Source organism: Furipterus horrens, unplaced genomic scaffold (assembly GCF_987537825.1).
Source record: "Furipterus horrens unplaced genomic scaffold, mFurHor1.1.pri manual_scaffold_2, whole genome shotgun sequence".
Classification (NCBI taxonomy): Eukaryota; Metazoa; Chordata; class Mammalia; order Chiroptera; family Furipteridae; genus Furipterus; species Furipterus horrens.
In genome coordinates, this window is record NW_028327172.1 from 41,729,044 (window position 1) to 41,751,720 (window position 22,677).

The 22,677-nt window shown below is 36.2% G+C and overlaps 1 protein-coding gene across 1 annotated transcript; it reads right to left on the reverse strand.

Moving 5' to 3' along the window:
• Positions 1-7,152: 7,152 nt before the first annotated feature.
• LOC150018248 (olfactory receptor 2AG1-like) lies at positions 7,153-8,103 on the reverse strand. Its single transcript, XM_090267681.1, has one exon. It carries the CDS (start codon positions 8,101-8,103, stop codon positions 7,153-7,155), a length of 951 nt encoding a protein of 316 aa, XP_090123807.1.
• Positions 8,104-22,677: the final 14,574 nt, after the last annotated feature.

Here is a 22,677-nt window from a genome sequence, read left to right on the forward strand (position 1 = left end):
AAATAGAAAAAGCAAAGCACCATTAAAAAAGAAGAAAGACATGTTTGCTGACCCCTGCTCTACCAGATAAATTTCAAATCTAGTGGATTAACAGATAGAATTTTATGTTTCACCTACATAAATTCTAGTTGAGAGATGGAGTGGCAGGTATGTGGATCCAACTAGCTCTGCTATTTGAAGCTTTCAGGGTATCCTGCACACCAATATCCAGAAAGATGAAGATAAAAAGGTTGTGGTGTAGGAAAAGCACTAATCACATCTGCACACATTCTGTTTATTGAAACTCACTCATATGGCCCCATATAAATGCTGGGGAACAAGAGGGACATGAATCTGGAGTGGGCAGGCTGACATTAGAACCTTGTTTTTAGCCATTAGATCTTTAAAATATCTGGAATTTATTTTAGGAGAATTTATATATAGGAGTTAGCATGATACTTTTTTCCTTCTAAATAGTCATTTCTTTTAATATCATGGCTAGTCTTTCTTTTCCCATTAATTTCAAATGCTGCTTTAATATACCTTAAATTTCAACATGCATATTGACATATTTGCCAACTGTAACACTTGTGTTGCTGTATTTCAATTACTGTGGATTTAGTTGGTAGACAATAACTTTTATTTTCTTCTATTTCATAATTTGCTTGATAGTTCATATTCTTTCTACCTCTCAGCTTGTGAAATTAAGTTTTGAAAATGCCACTATCATTTTGATGCTTATTACTTTGAATTTATAGATTTTGCAAAATATTGATATATTTAAATAAAAACATTAAATCTTTCCATTAAAGAACATGGCATATTCCTCTATTTCTTCAGTGTTATAAACACATGCACTAATACATGTATACCTTTTTAACTGTTATTGTAGAGATTGTGATACATCTATACCTAGTTTTATGGAGAAGAAGCTATGACAGATACATAGCATAGTCCATCCTCTCATGAAGTTTTCATTTTGGAAGGTGGAAACAGAGAGTAAGCAAGTAAGCTAGGGTATAAATAAGAAAGTCTCACGTAATGACAAGTGCAATGAAAAAAATAAAACACAACGTGCAACAATGCCTTTTGTTTTGAATGCATGCCACTTAAATTGGTAACCTATTTGAGAAGTTAAAAATGTGTTTCTATTTAATATTTGTTGTATTTTTTCCCATTACCATTTAGTCCTCTTATATCCCCTTCCCCACAGCAATCACCACACTCTTGTCCATGTCCATGAGTCCTTTTTCCTTTTTGCTCAATCCCTCCACCCCCTAACCTTCCCCCACATCTGTCTTCCTGCTCTCCATCGATGAGTCTGTCCCCATTTTCCTTGTTAGTTCAGTTTATTCATTAGATTCCACATATGAATGAAATCATATGGTATTTATCTTTCTCTGACTGCTTATTTCACTTAGCATAATGTTCTCCGGGTCCATCCATACAGTTGCAAAGGGTAAAATTTTCTTTTTTTATGGCCATGTAGTATTCCATTGTGTGAATGTCGCATATTGTTTTTTTCCACTCATCTACTGATGGACACTTGGACTGCTTCCATATCTTGGCAATTGTAAATAATGCTGCCATGAACATAGGGGTGCTTATGTTCTTTCAAAACAATGTCTTGGGTTCCTTTGGATATATTCCCATAAGTGTAATTGCTGGGTCAAAAGGCAGATCCATTTTTAATTTTTTGAAGTGTCTCCATACTGTTCTCCATAGTGGCTGCACCAGTCTGCATTCCCACCAACAGTGCACTAGGGTTCCCTTTTCTCCACATCCTTGCCAGCACTTGTTGTTTGTTGATTTATTAATGATGGATATTCTGACAGGTGTGAGATGCATGATTAGTGATTAGTGACGAGCATCTTTTCATATGCCTATTGGTTATCTGTATGTCCTCTTTGGAAAAAAATTTTAAATGGGATCTGAATGATGAGAAGTATTAAGCCAGGGGGAAAGAAGGGGAACAGTCTAGTCAAGGAACTAGTATAAATGACCTGTTGACATGGACAATGAGGTGGGGATTGACTGTGGGAGAAGGGGTGGGTTGGGGTAACAAGGGGGGGGGGGGGAGTGGGACAAGTGTAATAGAAAAACAATGAATTTAAAAAAAAAAAAAAAAAGTAGTAAGCCAAGCAGATTTGACAGAACATCACAGGCTAGGGGGAACAATTTTGGACTCTGTGATGGACAGCAAGGTGGTCAGTGGGTTAGACTGGAGTGAACATAAAGGAGCACAGTTTCAAATATAGACTGAAAGGTAGGCATGGGCAAGATCATGTGTATCCTTGTTGAAAAATGACATGATCTGATTCATATTTATAAAAATCAATCTGTATCCTAGGGAGAAAACGTGTTCTAGTGGGAGAAAATGAAAAAAGAAAGTCCTATTAGAAAGCTATTATAGAGCAACAGGCAACAGCTTATGGTGACTTGGGGTAATACTTGTTGGGGAAACCAGGAGAAGTGCACAAATTTGGAATATATTTTGTAGATGTAGCCAACAGGATTTACTTTTGGGGGCAGTAAGGCACAAAGAAAGCAATGTTTATATTTAGTTTTAGTTTCAATTGTGTGGATAGTGATGTTATTGATTTAGCTGAAAAAGAATGAGAGAGAAACAGGTAAGTGGGAGAATGAATCAAGAGTTATGTTTTGGATTTATTTTAAATTCCAGTTAGACACAGTAAGAAGTCCATTAGATATATGAGTCTGTGGTTTATGGAAGTAAGCAAGTCTTTGGAAGTGAAAAGCATGTAGATAATATTTAAGTGTATGCAACTAGGTGAAATTATGCAGGAAGAGATTACTGAGTGAGGAGAGAGAGAGATGCATATTAGCACTACAGGGAACTTACAGATTCAGAAAGAGAAGGTTATCCAATAAAGTGAAGAGAGTTAAGGTAGGAAGGGGGAAAACCAGGAGTGTGTGGAGTCTGGAAGCCAAGAGAAGAAAAATTTCCAGAGAAAGGAAGTGTCAGCTGTGTCAGTATTGCTAAAAGTTTAAGAAAAAGAATATAGGAAGGGCCAGTTTATTTGGAACATCAATGATGATTGACAGAGAACAAATCTATGGAAAAAGATCAGAGCTTGATTGGGAGTAGGTTAATATGTGAATAGAAAATCAGCAGAGGAGAAAGTGGGCATCGATATGTTTTTTAAGATTGTTCTTTTTCCTCTGAAGAGAAGTTGAAAAAATGGGTCAGTAACTGAAGAGGATGTGGAGTCATGGGAAGGGTTCTTCATGATGGGATTATAAGAGCATATTTGTATCCTTATGTTAATGATCCAGAAGAAACAAAGAAAATGGTTTCAGATTAAAGGGATTCTGCAGGAGCATGCTTACAGGTGAGTGGGTCTTATAGGAGAGTACTTAGTGGAGGGGATCAGCCTTTGATAGACAGTTACAAGGGGAGAAAGCAGGGTATAAATGTGCAGGTACATAGAGGGGAGTGGGAGGTTTGAAGAGGAGAAGGTAAGAGGTTGCCCTTTCTTACCTCCCTTCCTTCCCCTTCTCACCCCACACTTTACTTTCTATTCCAAGTCAAGTATGCAGTAAGGTTGTCAGCTGAGACTAAAGGTGTAAAATAGTCATTTTAAGAAAGGAACCAAGGCTGGGTTCAGGAAGTGCAGTAGGTGTGTTCTGGGAGGCATGGCCGCATATTGCAAAAAATGCCCAAATTATAAAATATTAGTTGAATATATTCACAATCGAATTACCAGTGAGCCTTAATGAAGTAGATAACAGAATCAAATTATTCAGAAAGAGTACAGAGAAAGAAGGTAGAACTGAAAAGCCAAGAAATACAACTTAATATTGTATTTATGAGAACATAATATGTAATGAAAGAAATAGAAAAAATTAACAGAAGAGGAAAGGATTATTTAAAATATCAGTAGGAAAATGGCAACTTTGAAAACAAAGTTAAAACCTCATCATATCAATATAAATTAGAAATTTATTATAAAAGTTCAATGCAAATTATAAAATAATTAAGAAAAATAAAATATATAAATTGTTATCAAAAGATAGGCTAGAAAATTACATCCTAACAGTAAGTCACTGAAAGAAAACAAGGAAGATAAGATGAATAGATTTCATACACAAATATTTTTAATACTCCTCTGTCTAAAAATCCTTATCAAAGAGATGTTAAAAAGTCAAATAACAAGTAACAGATTTGGAAAAAAGTTATTACCATAAATATAACAATCAAAGTATTGGTAGTCCTAATCTGTAGAGAACTCCAACAACTCGGTAAAAAATATATTAATTAATTAATTATGCAAATCAATACAACAGATTTAAATGTTAAATCAAATGAAATATTAAAGACTTAAATTTAACATGGAAAAGATATGGTTGGTTAAGAACACTTACATGTTGCTGGTAAAAATACAAAATATTTATTTTTTTAAAAATCAACATCTTTTTATACTAAGAATATTAAGTAGATTTTTGGCCTTGGATTTAGTAATTCCACTCATAAAAATTTACTCAAAGGGAAAATATTAGTCACACACCTAAGAGATCAACATTGTTACTTTTATACACACACATACATGCATGCTGCCACCACCATCATTAAATTTATAAGTGATGAAATAGCCAATTCTATTACCAAAAATCCATATGATGTAATGTCATGTTACCAAGTAAGGTTATCTACTTATGTAGGAGTTAAGATTTATTAAATACTCATTATATGCCAGGTGCTGTTTAAATACCTTACATTGATATTTACTAACTTAATCCTCACCACAACTATGAAGTAGGTCTTACTATTACTGCCAATTTATGTTTTATAGATGTGCAGACTAAGATTCAGAGAGGTTAAGTAACTTGCTCAAAGTTATATAGAGTAGTCGTCCCTTATTCTCGGGAGATAAGACTCACCCAGTGGATGTCTGAAACTGTGGATTGTACCAATCCCTGTAAATTAGGCACGGTAAGAGATTAATAACAATAACTAATAATAAAATAGAACAATATATTTAATAAAAGTTATGTGAATGTGCTCTCTCTCAAAATATCATATTGTACTGTACTCACCCTTCTTCTGATGATGATGTGAAATCATAAAATACCTTGTTGAGAACTTGCACCTTTTCACATAAGGAAGCAATTTATGTATTCTCAATGGCATATCCAAATTGCCAGCATCACTACTCTTGTGCTTTGGGGCCATTATGAAGTAAAATAAGGGTGACTTGGACACAAGCACCATAATATCATGACAGTTGTTCTGGTAACTGAGGTGACTACTACAAGAATTAGTGTGAATTACTGGTGGGAGCATCTATAGCAGTGGTTCACAACCTTCCTAATGCCACGACCCTTTAATACAGTTCCTCATGTTGTGGTGACCCCCAACCATAAAATTATTTTCGTTGCTACTTCATAACTATAACTTTGCTACTATTATGAATCGTAATGTAAATATCTGATATGCAGGATGTATTCTCATTGTTACAAATTGAACATAATTAAAGCATAGTGATTAATCACAAAAAACAATATGTAATTATATATGTGTTTTCCGATGGTCTTAAGCAACCCCTGTGAAAGGGTCGTTTGACTCCCAAAGGGGTCGTGACCCACAGTTTGAGAACCGCTGGTCTACAGTGTGGAGATGCTGGACAAAGGCGTGGTTCACGTCCTGGGGAGGACAACTCGAGATGTTATCATGCACCTCAGAATGCTGTGCAATTTAAAACTTTGGAATTATTCCTGTGATTTCCTGTTTAATATTTTCAGACCCAGTTAACACTGGGTAACCAAAACCATGGAGAGCAAAACTGCAGATAGGGGATGATGGGACTGCTGTATAAATAAGTGGGGGTGTATTGAATTCAAACCTTGGTACTCTGACAACTGACCCCAAGTTCTTTGTCATTGCTCTATACTGTTGCTATATAATGTAGGGGGTGAAATCACTATATATTAATTAGCAAAAAAATATTTATTCTACATGCAAAAATCAACTCAGCAAAATGCACACCTGTATTTAAAACGGAAGGAAATGTATCTAAAAATATGTATAGAGATTATCTCTAGGTAAGGAGATTTTAGTTGATTTTGCCTACTTTTAGTATTCTTAATATTATTAATTTTTTAATAGAACTTCTTTTGGTGTTAAAAATAAAACAATGTTTTATTTTTGAAAAGAAGAAAAAGAAGAAAGTGTTAGCAAATTTGCAAAACATGCAATATTCTCAAAAATAGTGCCACTCAGATGAATCATGTTATTTTGAAGCTTCAAAACAACTCACAGTTTTTGTTTAAATATTTCCAGATTTATAAACAAAAGGTAGTTGCACAGCATATTTAAGCTACTAGGAAATTTATATGTTTACTAGGATTTATATGTTTAACCTCCTCTTTTAGCACCCATACAGATTCACACATCCACACATATCAAGTATATGAACCCTTTGCATTTGTAGGGATATTTCAAGATAACCGTAAGATAATGGAAAACCAGTTTCATGTTTGTTTATTGACAGGAATAAGTATAGTGGTTTACCATTGACCTTGCTGATGAGCTGCCTTAGCTTTGTTTTATTCATTTTAGTAATATTTGGATTTAAAGTAGCATAAAAAATCCCCATGTCAAAGACAAACAAAAAAAAATACCTGTTGGAGTGCCCAGGTGCGGAAGTTTCCATAATGGCTGATATTTGGAAGAGTGAACATAAAGAAAATATATGAAAACTACTACTAATTTGGGTATTAAACTAGGCAGCCTACATGATCTTTAATGAGGTTAGTTGGTCTAAAACTTGCGCAAATCTCAATGTTCCCTCCCCTGATATATGGGTCTTGCTTACTTCCACCTGAAGCTATCTTTTCTTTCACTCTAATTTTGGTCTGTTTGGTTTCCCAAGCTTAGATGACATGTCCCAAGTTGGCAGAAGCACCTTTTTAATTCAGTAGCTAACTAGGAAAACACAGAGTATATTTTTAATAGAGTGTGACTCATACCTCATAAGTTAGCTCATGGAAAGAAGATTTAAAAGAGCATTTGACAAGTCAAGTTATATTCTTCATTTTTCTATTAAAAGTTGTACTCTACACTGTAATGTTTCTATCATGAGTATTTGACTCTAGCAGAAATCTTCTGAGTTTGAGAAGGAATAAATTTCGGGATCAAGCCATGATCCCTCCCTAGAAGATACAATGTGTCTGCAGATTGTATTTTCCCAGAGTCCTCCTCAAGGCCCCCATGACCTCTTTATTCCTCAGGCTGTAGATGAGGGGGTTCAGGGCTGGAGTGACAATTGTGTAGAAAACAGAGATGATGTTGTCCTGCTTGGGGCTGTGGAGGGAACTAGGCAAGACGTACATGAACGTGGCAGCTCCATAGAACATCCCCACCACGGTCAGGTGGGAAGAACAGGTGACTAGGGCTTTCTGCCTGCCCTCATTTGAGGGCATGTGGAGCACAGTAAATAGGATTAGTGCGTAGGAGGCAACAATGGCAGAAAGAGGGGGCATCAGGAATGTCACACCCATCACATACACCATGAGCTCATATCTGGAGGTATCTGCACAGGCCAACTTCAGCAGAGGTGGGATCTCACAAAGCAGGTGACTTATTTTCCGGGACATGCAGAAGGGATAGTGCATGGTATACAAGGTATATACAAGGGCACTCAAGGATGCCAGGATCCAGGATGTGGCCACCATGAGCCAGCAGACCTTCGTACTCATGAGCACCATGTAGTTCAGAGGATGACAAATGGCCACATACCTGTCATAGGCCATGAAGGCCAGTAGGAGGTCCTCTGCGCCACCCAGCGTCAGCGCCAGAAACATTTGAAGGGCACAGCCCCCAAAGGAGATGGTGTTTTCCCTGCGAAGAAAATCCACGAGGGCCTTGGGAGTGACAACAGACGTAAAGAGAAGGTCCATGAGTGAGAGCTGCCCAAGCAGGAGGTACATGGGCGCGTGGAGCCGGGCATCCACTGTGATGAGCAGGAGCAGCAGCCCATTGTTGGTCAGAGCCAACGTGTACAGAACTGCGAGTGCGGCCCAGAGCAGCTCAGGGGACCCGCTGTCCTTCAGAATCCCCATCAATATGAAGCCACTTCCCAGGGTGGAGTTCCAGTACTCCATTCTGTGCTATTTCTTTTGTTGCCTGGAACCAAATAGATTTTTGTAAAATTTTGCTAAAATGGTCCCTAAGTTTTGTAATATCCAACATGAATCCAATGAGATTATACCTTTCCCACTGCTAACTGATTTACCTCTTGATCTCTCAGTTTCTGACTCTTTAATTGTACCATGATAAAGAACCACCTAAATAAAGACCAGATGTCACAGCAATGGCCAAACATTAAGAGATCACAACATAGAAATATTTTTCAGTCATCAAAAATTAACGTGTATCTTTCCAGAAAGATTAAATCATCTCTCTCTTAATAAAAAGCAATATTCTGACAACCATGCTTTTGATTATTCTTGAACCTATCTTATAATGTCAGACTACTGATTTAACCCTTTGAGTGCCAATATCACTGTGAGCGATGCTGACGTATTTCCCTAAAAGTGCCAGAATTGCTCTAAAGCGACTCTTTTCTTGATGGCTATAAATGTAAATAACAATGGAATAATTCGTATTTTATGTTTTCTTCTATTTTTTTGTACCTCAGGTTATATATTGATATCATTTTTTCTCATGTTGATCCAAATTTCAAATTAAGCATGGCACTCAAAGGGTTAAATACCCAACCAGTGTTCCACCTAGACCTACTATGAGTATCAAGTTCTAAAACAGGTACAGAAATAAGTTTCAATAAAGCACTTTCACTTCTTTTTCCATATAATTCATGTCCATTTGTTTTCACCACTTAACAGCTGTAGATACAAACCTCACTGGAAGAGCTGACACTGTTAGATAAATAACAGTGTCCATATATTTATTTATATTTATTTGTAAATCCTCAACTGAGGATTTTTTTTTTTTTTTTGACAGAGGAAAAGAGAGAGAGAAATATCAATGTGAGAGAAACATTGATCAATTGCCTCCCGTATGCACCCTCACTGGGGATCAAATCCATAACCTGGGTTTATGACCGGGATCAAATCCATAACATGGATATTTGCTCTGACCAGGAATCGATCCTGCAACTTTTTGGTGTACATGTGGGACAGTGCTCTTATCAACTGAGACACCAGGCCAGGGCTAACATGTGTTCACTTTAGTCACATTTCTTGACTAGCTCCTGTTCTCCATGTGCTTGGGAGAGAAAAATTCACTGTCTGAGACTAGGAGATAGTGTGTTTGAGTTGCTGTTGCTTTTAGAGTAAAAAATTCAGGATCAATGCAAGCATAAGTGCATTTTAAAAACAGGTTATGATAAAACGTGACCTGGGAGGACTCTGAAATATGATAACAGATGAGGTCCTGCCCAGGAAGATCGGAGTGTTTATGTCTGAAAAAAAAATGGTGAAAAGTACTGGTCTTTTTGATTCCATAGGATTTTAATAGTAAAAAGGTATTAGAGCATATGACAGGCATATCACCTGCTCTTAGATGGACCCCTGGAGGCATATATTATCAGATATGTGCAAAAATGCCTTATCAGAGGCCAACAAAGCCCATGAGGTCTAAAGGGAGGTACTGATACTTTATCAGGAAACAAATACCCAAGCCTGGTATGTAGCACAGACTCATCATCCTCATTGTCTCCTCTTCATGTTTAGAAAACAATGAATAGAGGGTATTGGGAAGAGCTGCAGAGTCCAAAGCACTACAGAAGATGGAAGACAGAGTAGCTTAGTTCTTGGACTTTGTTTCTCAACTTTTTCCTAGAAGCTTCACATTTCCGTGAAAGAGAATCAATGCTCTCACCTGAGGTGACGAGAAGCCCAGCTGGCGGATCATGCAGACTCCCCTGGGATTTGTTTTAAGGTCAGGAATGTTCCTGTAGAAATGGGGAAGAAAGATAAGGATTTTCTATCAGCATCCAATTGGTTTAACTTTGACTCAGTTGGGTTAAGTATCTGAGGAGTCTGACCAAGATAGGTATCAGGGCCCTTTTGTGCCTTCTGTTCCTCTACAGGTCTCTTGTGATGCAGTTGACACAAACAGAGAGCTAATGTAGTCTCTGGGTAGCACCCACGGAGCAAGAAGATGGCTTTCCTGTTCTCAGACCTGTGGAGAATTAGGAGAAACTGCTTCTATCATACGATTTTTCAGGTGAAGAGCTCATCTAGCTCTGGAGCAGTTGTCAGACTGAGTTATTGGGTCTAGATGCTCAAATGTTCATTTACTACTGGGAGTGAAAATAAAACCACCAGGAATCTGGAGGAAGTATATATTGAAAGAGATGCCTAAGGGATATTCTGCTATGGTTGGCTTCCTTGTCCCTGGGGCCAACAGTGAGCCAGAGCCTTGTCCTGGGGGAAGCTGCTCTGTCCCCAAATCCCATGACCCCACCTCCTCTACTCTATTCTACCCCAACCTTCAGAGGGACTTATCTCCACAGATGAAATGAGCTCCCCTGGAAATGCTGGTCCAAGAAACCGAATGTTAATGAATCTTCTTGGGCATGTTTTCTGGACTAGTATCCCTGTACTCTCCTCTTACTAAATTTGTTTTTATCGAAATGCCAATTTATGTGATTTATCTAAAACATTTAAGATACAAGTTAGTGAAGGATTTTGTAAAGTCTAAAACAAAGTATTCTTTTCTTTCTTTCCTTTTTTTTTTTTTTACAGTGGGGTTGAGATAAAGGGCTTAGTAAATACAACAATAAATGGAAAATATCTTCGTGATCTTGTGGCAGGAAAGAATCTTGAATAAGACACACAAAAAATACTAAACTTAGATTTAAAAAATGATAAATTAGACTGCATTAAAATTCACAACTTTGTTCCACCAAAAGTAAATGAAATAACTGTCAAAGTCTAAAGGCAGCCAGGGTGGAAAATTGCTGACCCGCTCAAGCAATGGAAAACTGCCAACCCCATGGCCAAAATAACTACACTCTTGAGCAAGAGCTTAGCTAAGTTAGGTCCAATTGAAAAAAGCAGTTCCCCAATCATGGGCAAAACAGGAACCCCTTCAGGGTACCTGATGCCACAACTAGAGCGGTTTGCTAGCTGAAAAGTGCGCCTCAGCAGAGGCCGTGAGGGACTCCTACGGGCTCCTGTGGGTTTCTGGGAGTTCATCATCCCTCCTCCCGCGGCCCCCGAGTGGGTCCGGGAGTAGATTCCCTCTCACCCAAGCCCCGCTTGCTCGGTAAACTGCTGATACCTTACGCCCCGTCTCCAGAATCTCCTTCCAGCGACTGCGCCTTACAATAACAAGGCATAAGCTACAAGAATGTGTGTCATCAGCAAATATTTTGTATATAAAATGCACATAGAGTATCTACTAATAAATTTTAAAAGATACAAACTAACAGAAAAAGAGGGAATAATATGAAGTAGAAATTTTATAGAAAATAGGACACAAACTGTGAATAAAATGGTAAAAATTCTTTATAATTAATGATGTTAAAGTTCTCGATAACATTCATGCTCACTATGGTAAAAATTAAGGTATTTGACAATAGCTACTGTCCATAAGGATGTGGCCCCTTGGGAATACACAGACATTTCTGATGGGAGTAACATTTTATACAACCACTTTTTAAAATATTTTATTTATTTATTTTTAGAGAGAGGGAAAGGGAGGGTGAAAGAGAGGGAGAGAAACACCAATGTGTGGTTGCCTCTCATGTGCCCCCAACTGGGGACCTGACCAGCAGCTCAGGCTTGTTCCCTGACTGGGAATTGAACCAGCGACCCTTTGGTTTGCAGGCCAGAACTCAATCCACTGGGCCACAACAGCCAGGGCTGATCCATTTTGAATTTATTCTTGTGTGTGGTGTAAGAAGGTGGTGTAGTTTCGTTTTTCTGCAGACATCTTGCAATTTTCCCAACACCATTTATTGAATAAACTATCTTCAGCACATTGTATGTGCTTGCTTCCTCTGTCAAATATTAATTGCCTATAAAGGAGTGGGTTTATTTCTGGGCTCTCTATCTGTTGCAGTGATGTATGTGTTTGTTTTTATGCCAGTACCAGTCTGTTTTGATTACTATGGCCATGTAGTATAGTTTCATATTAGGTAGCATGATTCCTCCAACTTTTTTCTTCTTTCTTAGGATTTCTGTTGCTATATGGGGCCTTTCACAGTGCCATGTAAACTTTTGAAATACAGTATTCCCTCACTTATCGCACGTACTATGTTCTAGACACACACCCCCATGATAGGTGCGAATCCGTGAAGTAGGAACCTTACATTTATTTTAGTATTTATATATATTTTAAGGCTTTATAAACCCTTCCCACACAGTCCCTTATTAACCTTTTCCACACTTTTATAAACACTACTTATGTTCTTAAACATATTCTACACTCTTAAACCTACATAACTTTAACAACATACATATATAGTACTGCAAAATCCCATGATATAGCAAAAAGTCCACGATAAATAATTAAATATAATATTTTCTAAAATCCCATGATACAGTGAGGCTGCTATAAGTGAACCATGATATAGAGAGGGACTACTGTATTTGTTCTAGTTCTGTGAAATATGTCATTGGAATCTTGATAGGAATTGCATTGAATAAATAGATTGCTTTGGGTAGTGTGGGCATTTTAAAGATGTTAATTCTTCCTATCCATGGATACAGTATGTGCTTCCACTTATTTGTATCTTCTTCAATTTCATTCTTCAGTGTCTTATAATTTTCCATGTACTGGTCTTTTACATCCATGACTAGGTTTATTCCCAGGTATTTTATTCTTTTTGAATCAGTTGTGAATGAAATTGTCTTCTTAATTTCTCTTTCTGTTATTTTATCATTGGCATATAAAAATACAACTGATTTCTGGGTATTAATTTTGTAACCTGTTACTTTGCTAAACTCATTTATCAGTTCTAGTAGTTTCTTCATGGAATTTTTAGAGTTCTCTATGTACAGTATCATGTCATCTGCAAAAAAAAAAAAAAAAAAAAAAAGACAGTTTTACTTCTTCCTTTCCAATTTGGATGCCTTTTATTTCTTCTTCTCGTCTGATTTCTATGGCTAGAACTTCTAGTACTATGTTGAATAAGAGAGGTGAAAGTGGACATCCCTGACTTGTTCTTGATCTTAAGGAGAACTCCTGTAGTTTCTGCCCATTTAATATGATGTTGGCAGTGGGTTTGATGTATATAGCCTTTATTATGTTTAGGTGTGTTCTCCCTATTCCCATTTTGCTGAAAATTTTGATCATATGGATACTGGATTTTGTCAAAAGCTTTTCCTGCATCTATTGATATGATGAGATGATTTTTATCCTTTATTTTGTTTATGTAGTGTCTCACACTTATTGATTTGTGAATGTTGTACCAACCTTTCATTCTTAGAATAAATACCACACATCATACTTAAAATGACAAGACTTAAAGACAAGAAGAAAATCCTAAAAGCCACAAGAGAAAAGCAGGTAGTTACCTACAAGGAAGCACCAATTAGACTGGCATCAAATTACTCAATGGAACCTTTCAAGCCAGAAGGGAGTGGCATGAAATATTCAAGGTGATGAAAAGTAAGGACCTATAACCAAGGCTACTTTACCCAGCAAGGCTATCATTTAAAATCAGAGGAGGAATAAAGAGCTTCCCAGACAAGAAAAAGTTAAAGCAGTTTGCTAACACCAAACCAGTACAGCAACATATGATAAAGGTCTGGCTTTAAGAAGAAGAAGAGAAAGAGAAAGAAGAAAAAATCAGAGGAAAACAATCTAACAATAAAATGGCACAAAGTACATATCTATCAATAATCACCTTAAGTGTAAATGGCTTAAATGCTCTGACCAAAAGACATAGGGTAGCTGAATGGATAAGAAAATAAGACCAATGTATATGCTGCCTCCAAGATACCCATGTCACAGAGAAAGATACACACAGACTAAAAGTGAAGGGATGGGAAAAGATATTTCATGCAAATGGAAAAGAAAAAAAAGCTGGGATAGGAGAACTTACACCTGACAAAATAGACTTTAAAACCAAGGCTTAGTAAGGAGCAAAGAAAGACACTATAAAATGATAAAGGGAACAATCCAACAAGAGGATATAACCCTAGTAAACATTTACACACCCAACATAGGAACACCTAACTATATAAAGTAAATATTGATGGACATAAAGGGAGAGATTGACAGAAATACTGTCATAGTTGGGAATTTAAACACCTCATTGACCTCAATGGATAGATCTTTCAGGCAGAAAATCAATAAGGAGACAGCAGCCTTAAACAACACACTAGATCAAATGGATTCAACTGATATCTTAGGAGCATTTCACCCCAAAGCAGAATATACATACTTTTCAAGTGCACATGGAACATTTTTCAGGATAGACCACATGTTCGGAGACAAAACAAGTCTCAATAAATTTAAGAAGATTGAAATCATATCAAGCATCTTCTCTGACCACAATGCTATGAAAGTAGAAATCAATCACAAGAAGAACACTGAAAAACACACAAAGACATGGAAGCTAAATAGCATGGCATTAAACAATGAATTGGTTAACAATGAGATGAAGGAAGAAATCAAAAGATACCCTGAAACAAGCGAAAATGAGGGAACAACTATCCAAAATCTGTGGGACACTGGGAAAGCAACCCTAAAATGTCATAGATCTTAAGTTGTGTTTCATGGCATCTATGGAACACTATTTCCTCCTCCCTCCCTTCCCATGGCTCCTTTGTGATTCTTTTAGCCTGAGCTATTTCCAATTCAATATGACTGTACTCTGTGTAATCTGTAATTAAAGTCTTCCTTTTATTGACCTTTGATAATCCAGTGTGGCCTGTGCATGTATATGGTGTCCTGGTGTTTTGTGTTGTCTGCCACCAGTGATATTTGAAGAGAGGGTGGACAATTTTCTAAGTATTGAGCAAGAAGAAAAAAATAAAAAGAAATATACATAGTATTGAAGCTGTAGAATGTCAACATTAAAGGAAATCTTTTCAATTCTCCCAGAGATGAAAAATGGACTACCCACTAATAAAGTCAATGAGATAATAGTGGTAGTACTAGATAAGAAAGTCTTCAAAAGTACTGAGGGAATATAACTGAACACCTAAAATTCTATGCACAGATTACCATCATTAAGAAATAAGGACAAATTAAAAAGTGATGTATATGGCATGTATTTAATACAGGGAGTAATGATAGACAGAAATTGGTTCAGTGAATAAGTTGGCAAGTTTAATAGAAAAAGAATAAATATAATTTGTATTGTAAAAGAGTAAAACTAGTTAGAGAGGTTGTGGAGGAAAACAAACTCCTCTCATTCACTGCTGGTGAGAGTGTAAACTGTTACAGCCACTATGGAAAACAGTATGGTTATCTCCCAAAATAATTAAAAATAGAATTACCATGTGACCCAGCAATCTCTCTTCTGGGTATCTACCTGAAAAATTTAAAAACATTTATTTGCAAAGATATATGCACCACTGTGTTCATTGCAGCATTATTAATGGTGGCCAAGATATGGAGACAACCAAAGTGTCCTTCAATAGAGGATTGGATAAAGAAGATGTGGTACATATATGCTATGAAATACTACTCTGCCATAAGAAAAGATGAAATACTGACATTTGTAACAACATGGATGGACCTTGAGAATATTGTGCTAGGTAAAATAAGTCAGTCAGAAAAAGCTAAGAACCATAAGATTTCATTCTTATGTGAGATATAAAACTGAAACTCATAGCCTCAGACAACAAACAGTATGGTGGTTACCAGAGGGAAGGGGAATGGGACGGTAGTAAATGGTAAAGGGGGGCAAATACATGGTGACGGAAGATAATTTGACTTTGGGTGGGCACACAATGCAATATACAGATCATGTATCATAGAAATGTATTCTTGAAACCTGTATGATCTTATTAACCAATGTCACCCCAATAAATTTAATAAAAAAGAAAAGTGATAAAAATAAAAAGGAGTCAAACTGTCATTTAAAATGCTAAAATAAATATTTAGCAAAACCAAGTAAAGAGCTATAACTAAATAGACAACAAATAACATAGTAGCAACATTCATAAGTTTAAAGCACACAAAAAAAGAGTAAGACTAAAAATCTTGACAAAAACAGCAAGACGGGAATGGGATTTTTCTCTGGGTATATAAAGAGGGGTGCAAAAGTAAAGTATTAAATGTCTCATGTTCATTTATTTTAAATTATCATTTCCTATATTATTTTTTATTAAGGTATAATGTGCATACTGTAAAATCCACCTATTTTAGATTACTATTTTGCAAGTTTTGACAAATGTATCTAGTCAGGTAACCACCACCAAAATCAAAATATAGAAGTTTCATCAAACCCAAAAATTATCTGACGCCCTTTTGTAATCATCTCCTGTCAACCAAGCCCCTGCCAACTACCTGATCTGTTTACTGTCACTTTATTTTGATCTTTTCCAGAATGTCACATAAATGATATCATACATTTTAAGTCTAGCTTCTTTCACTTAGAATAATTATTTTTTAGATTCATCCATATTCTGGTGTTTATTAGTAGTCTGTTCCCATTTATTGCTGAGTACCATCCAACTGTATGGATATTTCATTGTTTGTTTATCCACTTACCGGCTGAAGGACGTTTGTGTAGTTTCCAGGTGATTTTTTTATTATTATGAAAAAGTCATTATAAACATTTAGGTATAGGTTTCTGAATGAACATAAATTGTCCATTCACTTGGGTAAATACCTCGAAGTGAACTTGCTCAGCTGTATGGTAAGTATATGTTTAAGATTATAAGAAACTGTCAAACTTTTCCATAGTTACTGAACCATTTTGCATTCCCAATTTTATTCTCATTTTGCATTTTCTTAAGTTATAAGATATGGGTCCTTTCAATTCTGGTTCAAAATAAATGAAGTATTGCCTGAAGCCTTAAATTTCAAGTCTTCCCAATTAACATTTAAGTTAAAAAGAGGAGTTTTCGTAAATGAACAAGATTATTCCTGCAAGTAATGAAAGAGGTGCAATTCAAGACAGAATGTCATGTAGGGACACACGTGCACACAGAGTTGGACACTAAAAACATTAATGACAATTAAATCCTGCAAAGTTAACAGTGTGGAGAATATTCCTCAAAACTGTTTAAAATTTTTTGAGATATGTAGATTATAAATATTTATTTTATCTTCTATGAAACGTACCTTTTATTTTATTATTATTTTAATCCTCACCTGAGAATACATTTTTATTGATTGATTGATTGAGAGAGAAAGAGAAAAACACTGATGTGAAAGAGAAACATCAACTGATTGCCTCCCATATGTGCCTCAACCCAGGATCAAACCCCCGACCTAGGTATGTGCCCTGATTGGGGATGGAACCTGCAACCTTTTGGTGTAGGAGATGACACTCTAACCAACTGAGCCACCCAACCAGGGGTAGAATGTACTTTTTAATTTCTAAGCACTTTATGATGTTTGATCATCATAAGCAATGATATTAAAATTCATATTTACCATTTCATAAAATATATAAATAAATTTTTTAGATAGTTGAGTCATAAACCTTTGTCTTCTTTCTTCTTTATGAGTATAATTTTCATAAAAATATGATGCATAGAAATATAGAATTATATATTTATTAAGTTCACAAGATGGTAAAGCTGATTCAAAAAGCATTTGAGAAACAGAAATTTACATATACAATATTTCATCAGAAAATTAATTTTTAAATGTTAGAAATAAGACCACCAGTTTCAATACAAAATTGGTTGAGGTCCCAGAGGACAATTAACTGCTATCCTTGTGATTAATGGTTTATATTTATTACTATTGAGAAGTCATTTGCAGGTCTATAAGACACACGACAACAAACTAACATGTACTTTCAAAAGTCTGCACCTTTTTGTATGTACGACCCATGGGCATGGACGGGGGATGGGGGTGAGGGTGTCGCTGGGAGAGGGGAGGTGCTGGGCAGAGGGGAGCAAAGGGGAAAAAATTTAAACTATTGTAAAAATATAATCAATAAAATATACTTTAAAGAATAAAAATAAAGATGAAATAAAAAGTCTGCACCTTTAATGAATAATATGTAGCAAGCCCAAATAATGGCCTTGAAAATTACAAAACCCTGGGTGAGCTTACTGCCCAGCTCCTCCTTTAAGAGAGCACTTGCTACCCAGTTGTTGGGAATGTAATCAACAGACAGCTTCCAACTTTTGGGGTATGTCTTAGCTGTAGAAAGCATCTCCCCTAAGGTTTTATCTTTCTGAGTCCACCAGTATCCCATGACCACACTAGGTGTTGCTATTATGTAAAATTTGGCCCAGTACAGGACAACTCTGACTGGCAATTCTCCCACTGCAGTATCCCACCAAGTTGGCCAAGCTTTGTGGAGCCTGCACTGCAATGTCTAACTTTCTGTATGCCCAATCCTGTTTCCTCCCCCTTCTTTGGCAGATATTAATCCCTAATAAGAATCATATGCACACCTCAAATCCCACCTCAGTGCTTCTGGAGAATCAACTTGTGAAAAACTATGTTTCAACATAACACTTTAAGTCAAAGTGACTGGCTTGGATTGTGCCACTCAAAAGTTCCAGCAAAACTGGTGATTATGATCGAAAACACTTAGAGAGCTTACTAGGTTCCAGGCAATTTTTTAAGCACTTTCATCCTTAAAACAATGAATTAGGTCCTACTTTTAACCCCATTTCACAGATGAAAACTTCAGTAAGAGAGAGTTAAAGTGACTCATCAACATGCCAGTTAGTAAGTGGTAGAGCTGGGAATAAAATCCAGGCAGTCTGCTTCCAAAGTCATGACTACACTCCAGGGTTTGTTTCAATCCTAGCATAGGAGTTCACACCAAAAGTTCAATCTGGTAGTAGACTTAGCAGTTTTTCTCAGTAGTAGTAATTAAGATAGAGAGAAATAAAAAGATTTGGACTGTGTTGTGAAGACAAAGTTTATAGGACCTTCTTGTTTGGGAGTGTAAGAACGGTGTCGCTCAGAGAACCATAGGAGGCAGCGAGCAGATAGAAAGAAGTTTATTTGAGGGAATTAGCAAGCGGGGAGGAAGCCATGCCACGAAGGCCCAACTCTGGGGTCCTAGGGAAGGAGGAGCTGTTTTATAAAGGGAAGAAAATAGAAACTATTGAATTCAGTCGTTATCTTGCAGCTGTGAGTCTGGGGGCTGATCAAGGCCAAATGAAGCTCAGGTTGATGCACCCCACTATCATGGGAAACTCCCAAACAGCTGCAGGTGGGTGGGGAGGAGGGGGGATGGCGTGGGAACCAAGGCTGTCAGGGAGTAGTAAGACAAAAAGAGAAAACAAGGAGTATATATTGATTTTTAGCTTAATCAAGTGTGAAAATGGTAATGTGTAATTTTATAATAAGAAAAATTATGAGAAGAACAAATTTAGAGGGATGAAGCAAACATTCAGTTTTGAATTAAATAGGAAATGCTTGAGACATCCAGGTAAAAAGGTTCTATCAGCAGCTAACTATAGGAGTTTGGGCTTTAGAAGAGGTCATGTCACTGGAGCCAAATGCAGATGCAATTTAAACCCTTGAAATGATGAATTTACCAAGGCAGAGTGTTGAGTCAGAGGAAAAGGGGGCATGCAATGAAGCCATGAGGCACTTCAGTATTTAGAAGTCATGTTGAAGAGGAGCAGTGGGCTAAGTGAAGCCTGAGTCCAGTGGGGAAATTGGAAAATCTAGTGTTTGTGGTGGCCTGAAAGTCAGAAAAAGAAGGTGGTACAAAGAGAGAGTGGTCAGTTGTGTCAAATGTGGCTGAAAGTTTGAGTGGAATGAAAACAGAGAAGTGATACTGAATTTGCAATATGAACATTGTTGCTGACTTCAACAAGCACAATTGCAGTGCGGGTGACGGCGGAGTGGGGAGGGAGCCTGATGACACTGGCATGTGTCATTAATGGTAGAAACGATGTGGAAGCTATGGGAATAGACATGTCTTTCAAGATGATTTTCTCTGAGAAATGGGGTATACCTGGAGAGGAAATGTGGTTCAGGGAATAGTTTTTTAAGATAGAAAATACCTATCATTTAGCAAATGTTCCAATAGACAGGAGAAACATGTAATTTCAAGACTAGTTTCTTAGAGCAGTAAGAGAGCTCAGTACTAAGAGCACTAGTGGAGGATTTGGCCTCTGATAAGATCTTTTAAAAAATAAAAATCTGTGTGCAGATATGCTAGTAAATTTTGTCGTAGAAGATGAGGAAGCCCTATATGACTCCTTCTCTTTATGCAAGGATATAAACCGAGAGTGAAGATGTGAAATGGCATTTTTATAGGGTAACAGAAAGAAGTATTAGGGTAGTTCAATGGGATACTATGTTCCTGGAAGGTGTGACTGAGTATTGAAAAAAAGTCAAAATTTCCAAATTAGTTTGTGAGTTAAATACAGTCACAATAAATATAACAATGGGGTTTGTTTTGGACATTTAGCAGATGATTCAAAAGTTCATCAGGAAGAATAAGTAAATGATAAAACTTAAGAAAAAGTTGCTGAGGAAAAATGGGAAAGGAGAGCCTTAACAGACTACCAGAACTTGAGAACCAGCTCAGAAATACTCCCTATTACTATATTTATAAGAAGAGACTATATACTCAAACTATCGCAATAATAATAATAAATAATATGGAATGATTATTTCTATGCTAATAGAAAATCAACTATTTTGAAACACAAAGCCTCAACATACACCTTCTACCACAATAATTTGCAGGGAGATTATAAAGTCAACTTACTTAAAGATTAAATGTCACTTATTGATAAATTATTAAGCAAATCTAAAATAAATATACATAGATATTTTCTGAACTACGAACGGGAATTAGAAGAGTACAATTGCTTGAAAAATACAAAGGAAAAGATGGACATGTGTTAAAGCACTCTTTTTTATTTTTAGAGAGAAAGAGAGAAAGGGTGGAGGGAGAGATTTTTGTTGTTCCACTTATTTAGGCATTCATTGGTTGATGCTTGTACGTGCCCTGACCAGGGATCAAACCCACAACCTTGGCAAATGGGAACAACACACTAACCAAGTGAGTTACCTGGCCAGGAAATATGGATATATGTAACTGTATAAATATGGTAACACTTCCCTGGCCAAGAAATCCTATCACATAGCTAAATAATAACTGAAAATAAATGTTGCTGTATATATAACTGTTACTTTGTTTATGGCCCTGTCTGTAGGAGCTACAAAAGAATCATTAGGATCAGACAAAATATGTCATATAAATGAAAATAACTGTTATATTTCATCAATACAGTAATAAATTAGCAAAGACTGGTCATAAGATTAGTCAGTGTTAGAAAGAGTATAGTGACAGAGGCACTCCCACACAAGTCAGTGTTTTTAACTTTCTGATAAGCAAATTGGCTCTTTGTAACAAGAATTTTAAATAGGTTCTTTGCCTGTATCTCAATGATTCCACTTCCAAAAATTTGACCTAAGATAAAATCAGACACACACACACACACAAAAAAAAAAAAAAAAAAAAAAAAACTGGGGAAAAACAAAGTTTAGGCAAATGCCTAAATATATTACAAAGAACTCATATGATGAAATATTATGTAGTCATTTAAAATTGTTCTTTCCTTCCAGTTATAAAATAATGAAGTCGTGGGGATGTAATTTACAGCATGGTGACTATAGTTAATAATATTGTGCTGCACATTTGAAAGTGGTTAAGAAAGTACATCTTAAAAGTTCTCATCACAAGAAAAAACATTTTTGTAACTATGTATGGTGATGGATGCTAATTATACTTATTATGCTGATCATTTTGTAATGTATACAAATACGGAATCATTATGTTGTACACCTGAAACTAATATCATATTATATGTCAATCATGCCTCAATTTTTTTAAATTAATTTTTTAACACTATTTCCTCACATAATAGCCAGCATGTTCTAAGCACTATTCACCAGGCTCTGGTCTATGCACTTGACATTCAGTATCTTTCTCAGTCATCCTAAAAACATCTTGACATCATCAAGAGTCCTGTTATTATCACCACTTTTAAGATGAGCAAACTGAGGCACAAAGAGTTCAGTTTAGCATCCAAAGACACACAGATAATAAAGGGGGAGCAGAGATTCACATTCAGCACTCTGGCCCCCTCCATCCTGACCGTCCACTCCCTTCCCCAAAACAATAATGTCTCCTTTTAACAAGGAAGAAGGTTAAACAAATTTTAAATGTCAAAAAAGCAAGACTTTAATCAACATGTATATAACTATTTAGTAAATTACAAATATGGATAACCAAAAAATGAAAGGAAAACTCATTTCTAAATTTCTGAATTTTCTGTTTTTATAATGACCTTGGTTTAGTTTTATAGATTAGTTTTAACTTCTATATTATAGTTTAGATTTATAGATTAAACAATTAAGATTATTTCTGTAAACAAAGGTTTCTGTATTTTCACAAAGCAGTATTTAACAAGAATTCCAACTATGTGAGCTAGGATATTTTTGAGCTTCTTAACAGATTCAAGTTCCCAGCTTTTGTTACAAATTTTCCCACCTTCAATGAATCAAACAATAAAATAAACCATAGTTAAGATAACTAGAAAGTGAGTTATATATTTAACTCCTGCTTTCTGTGGACACATACC

Excerpts from the sequence above, each read along its gene's own strand:
- LOC150018248 (XM_090267681.1), bottom strand. The coding sequence starts at position 8,103 with ATGGAGTACTGGAACTCCACCCTGGGAAGTGGCTTCATATTGATGGGG.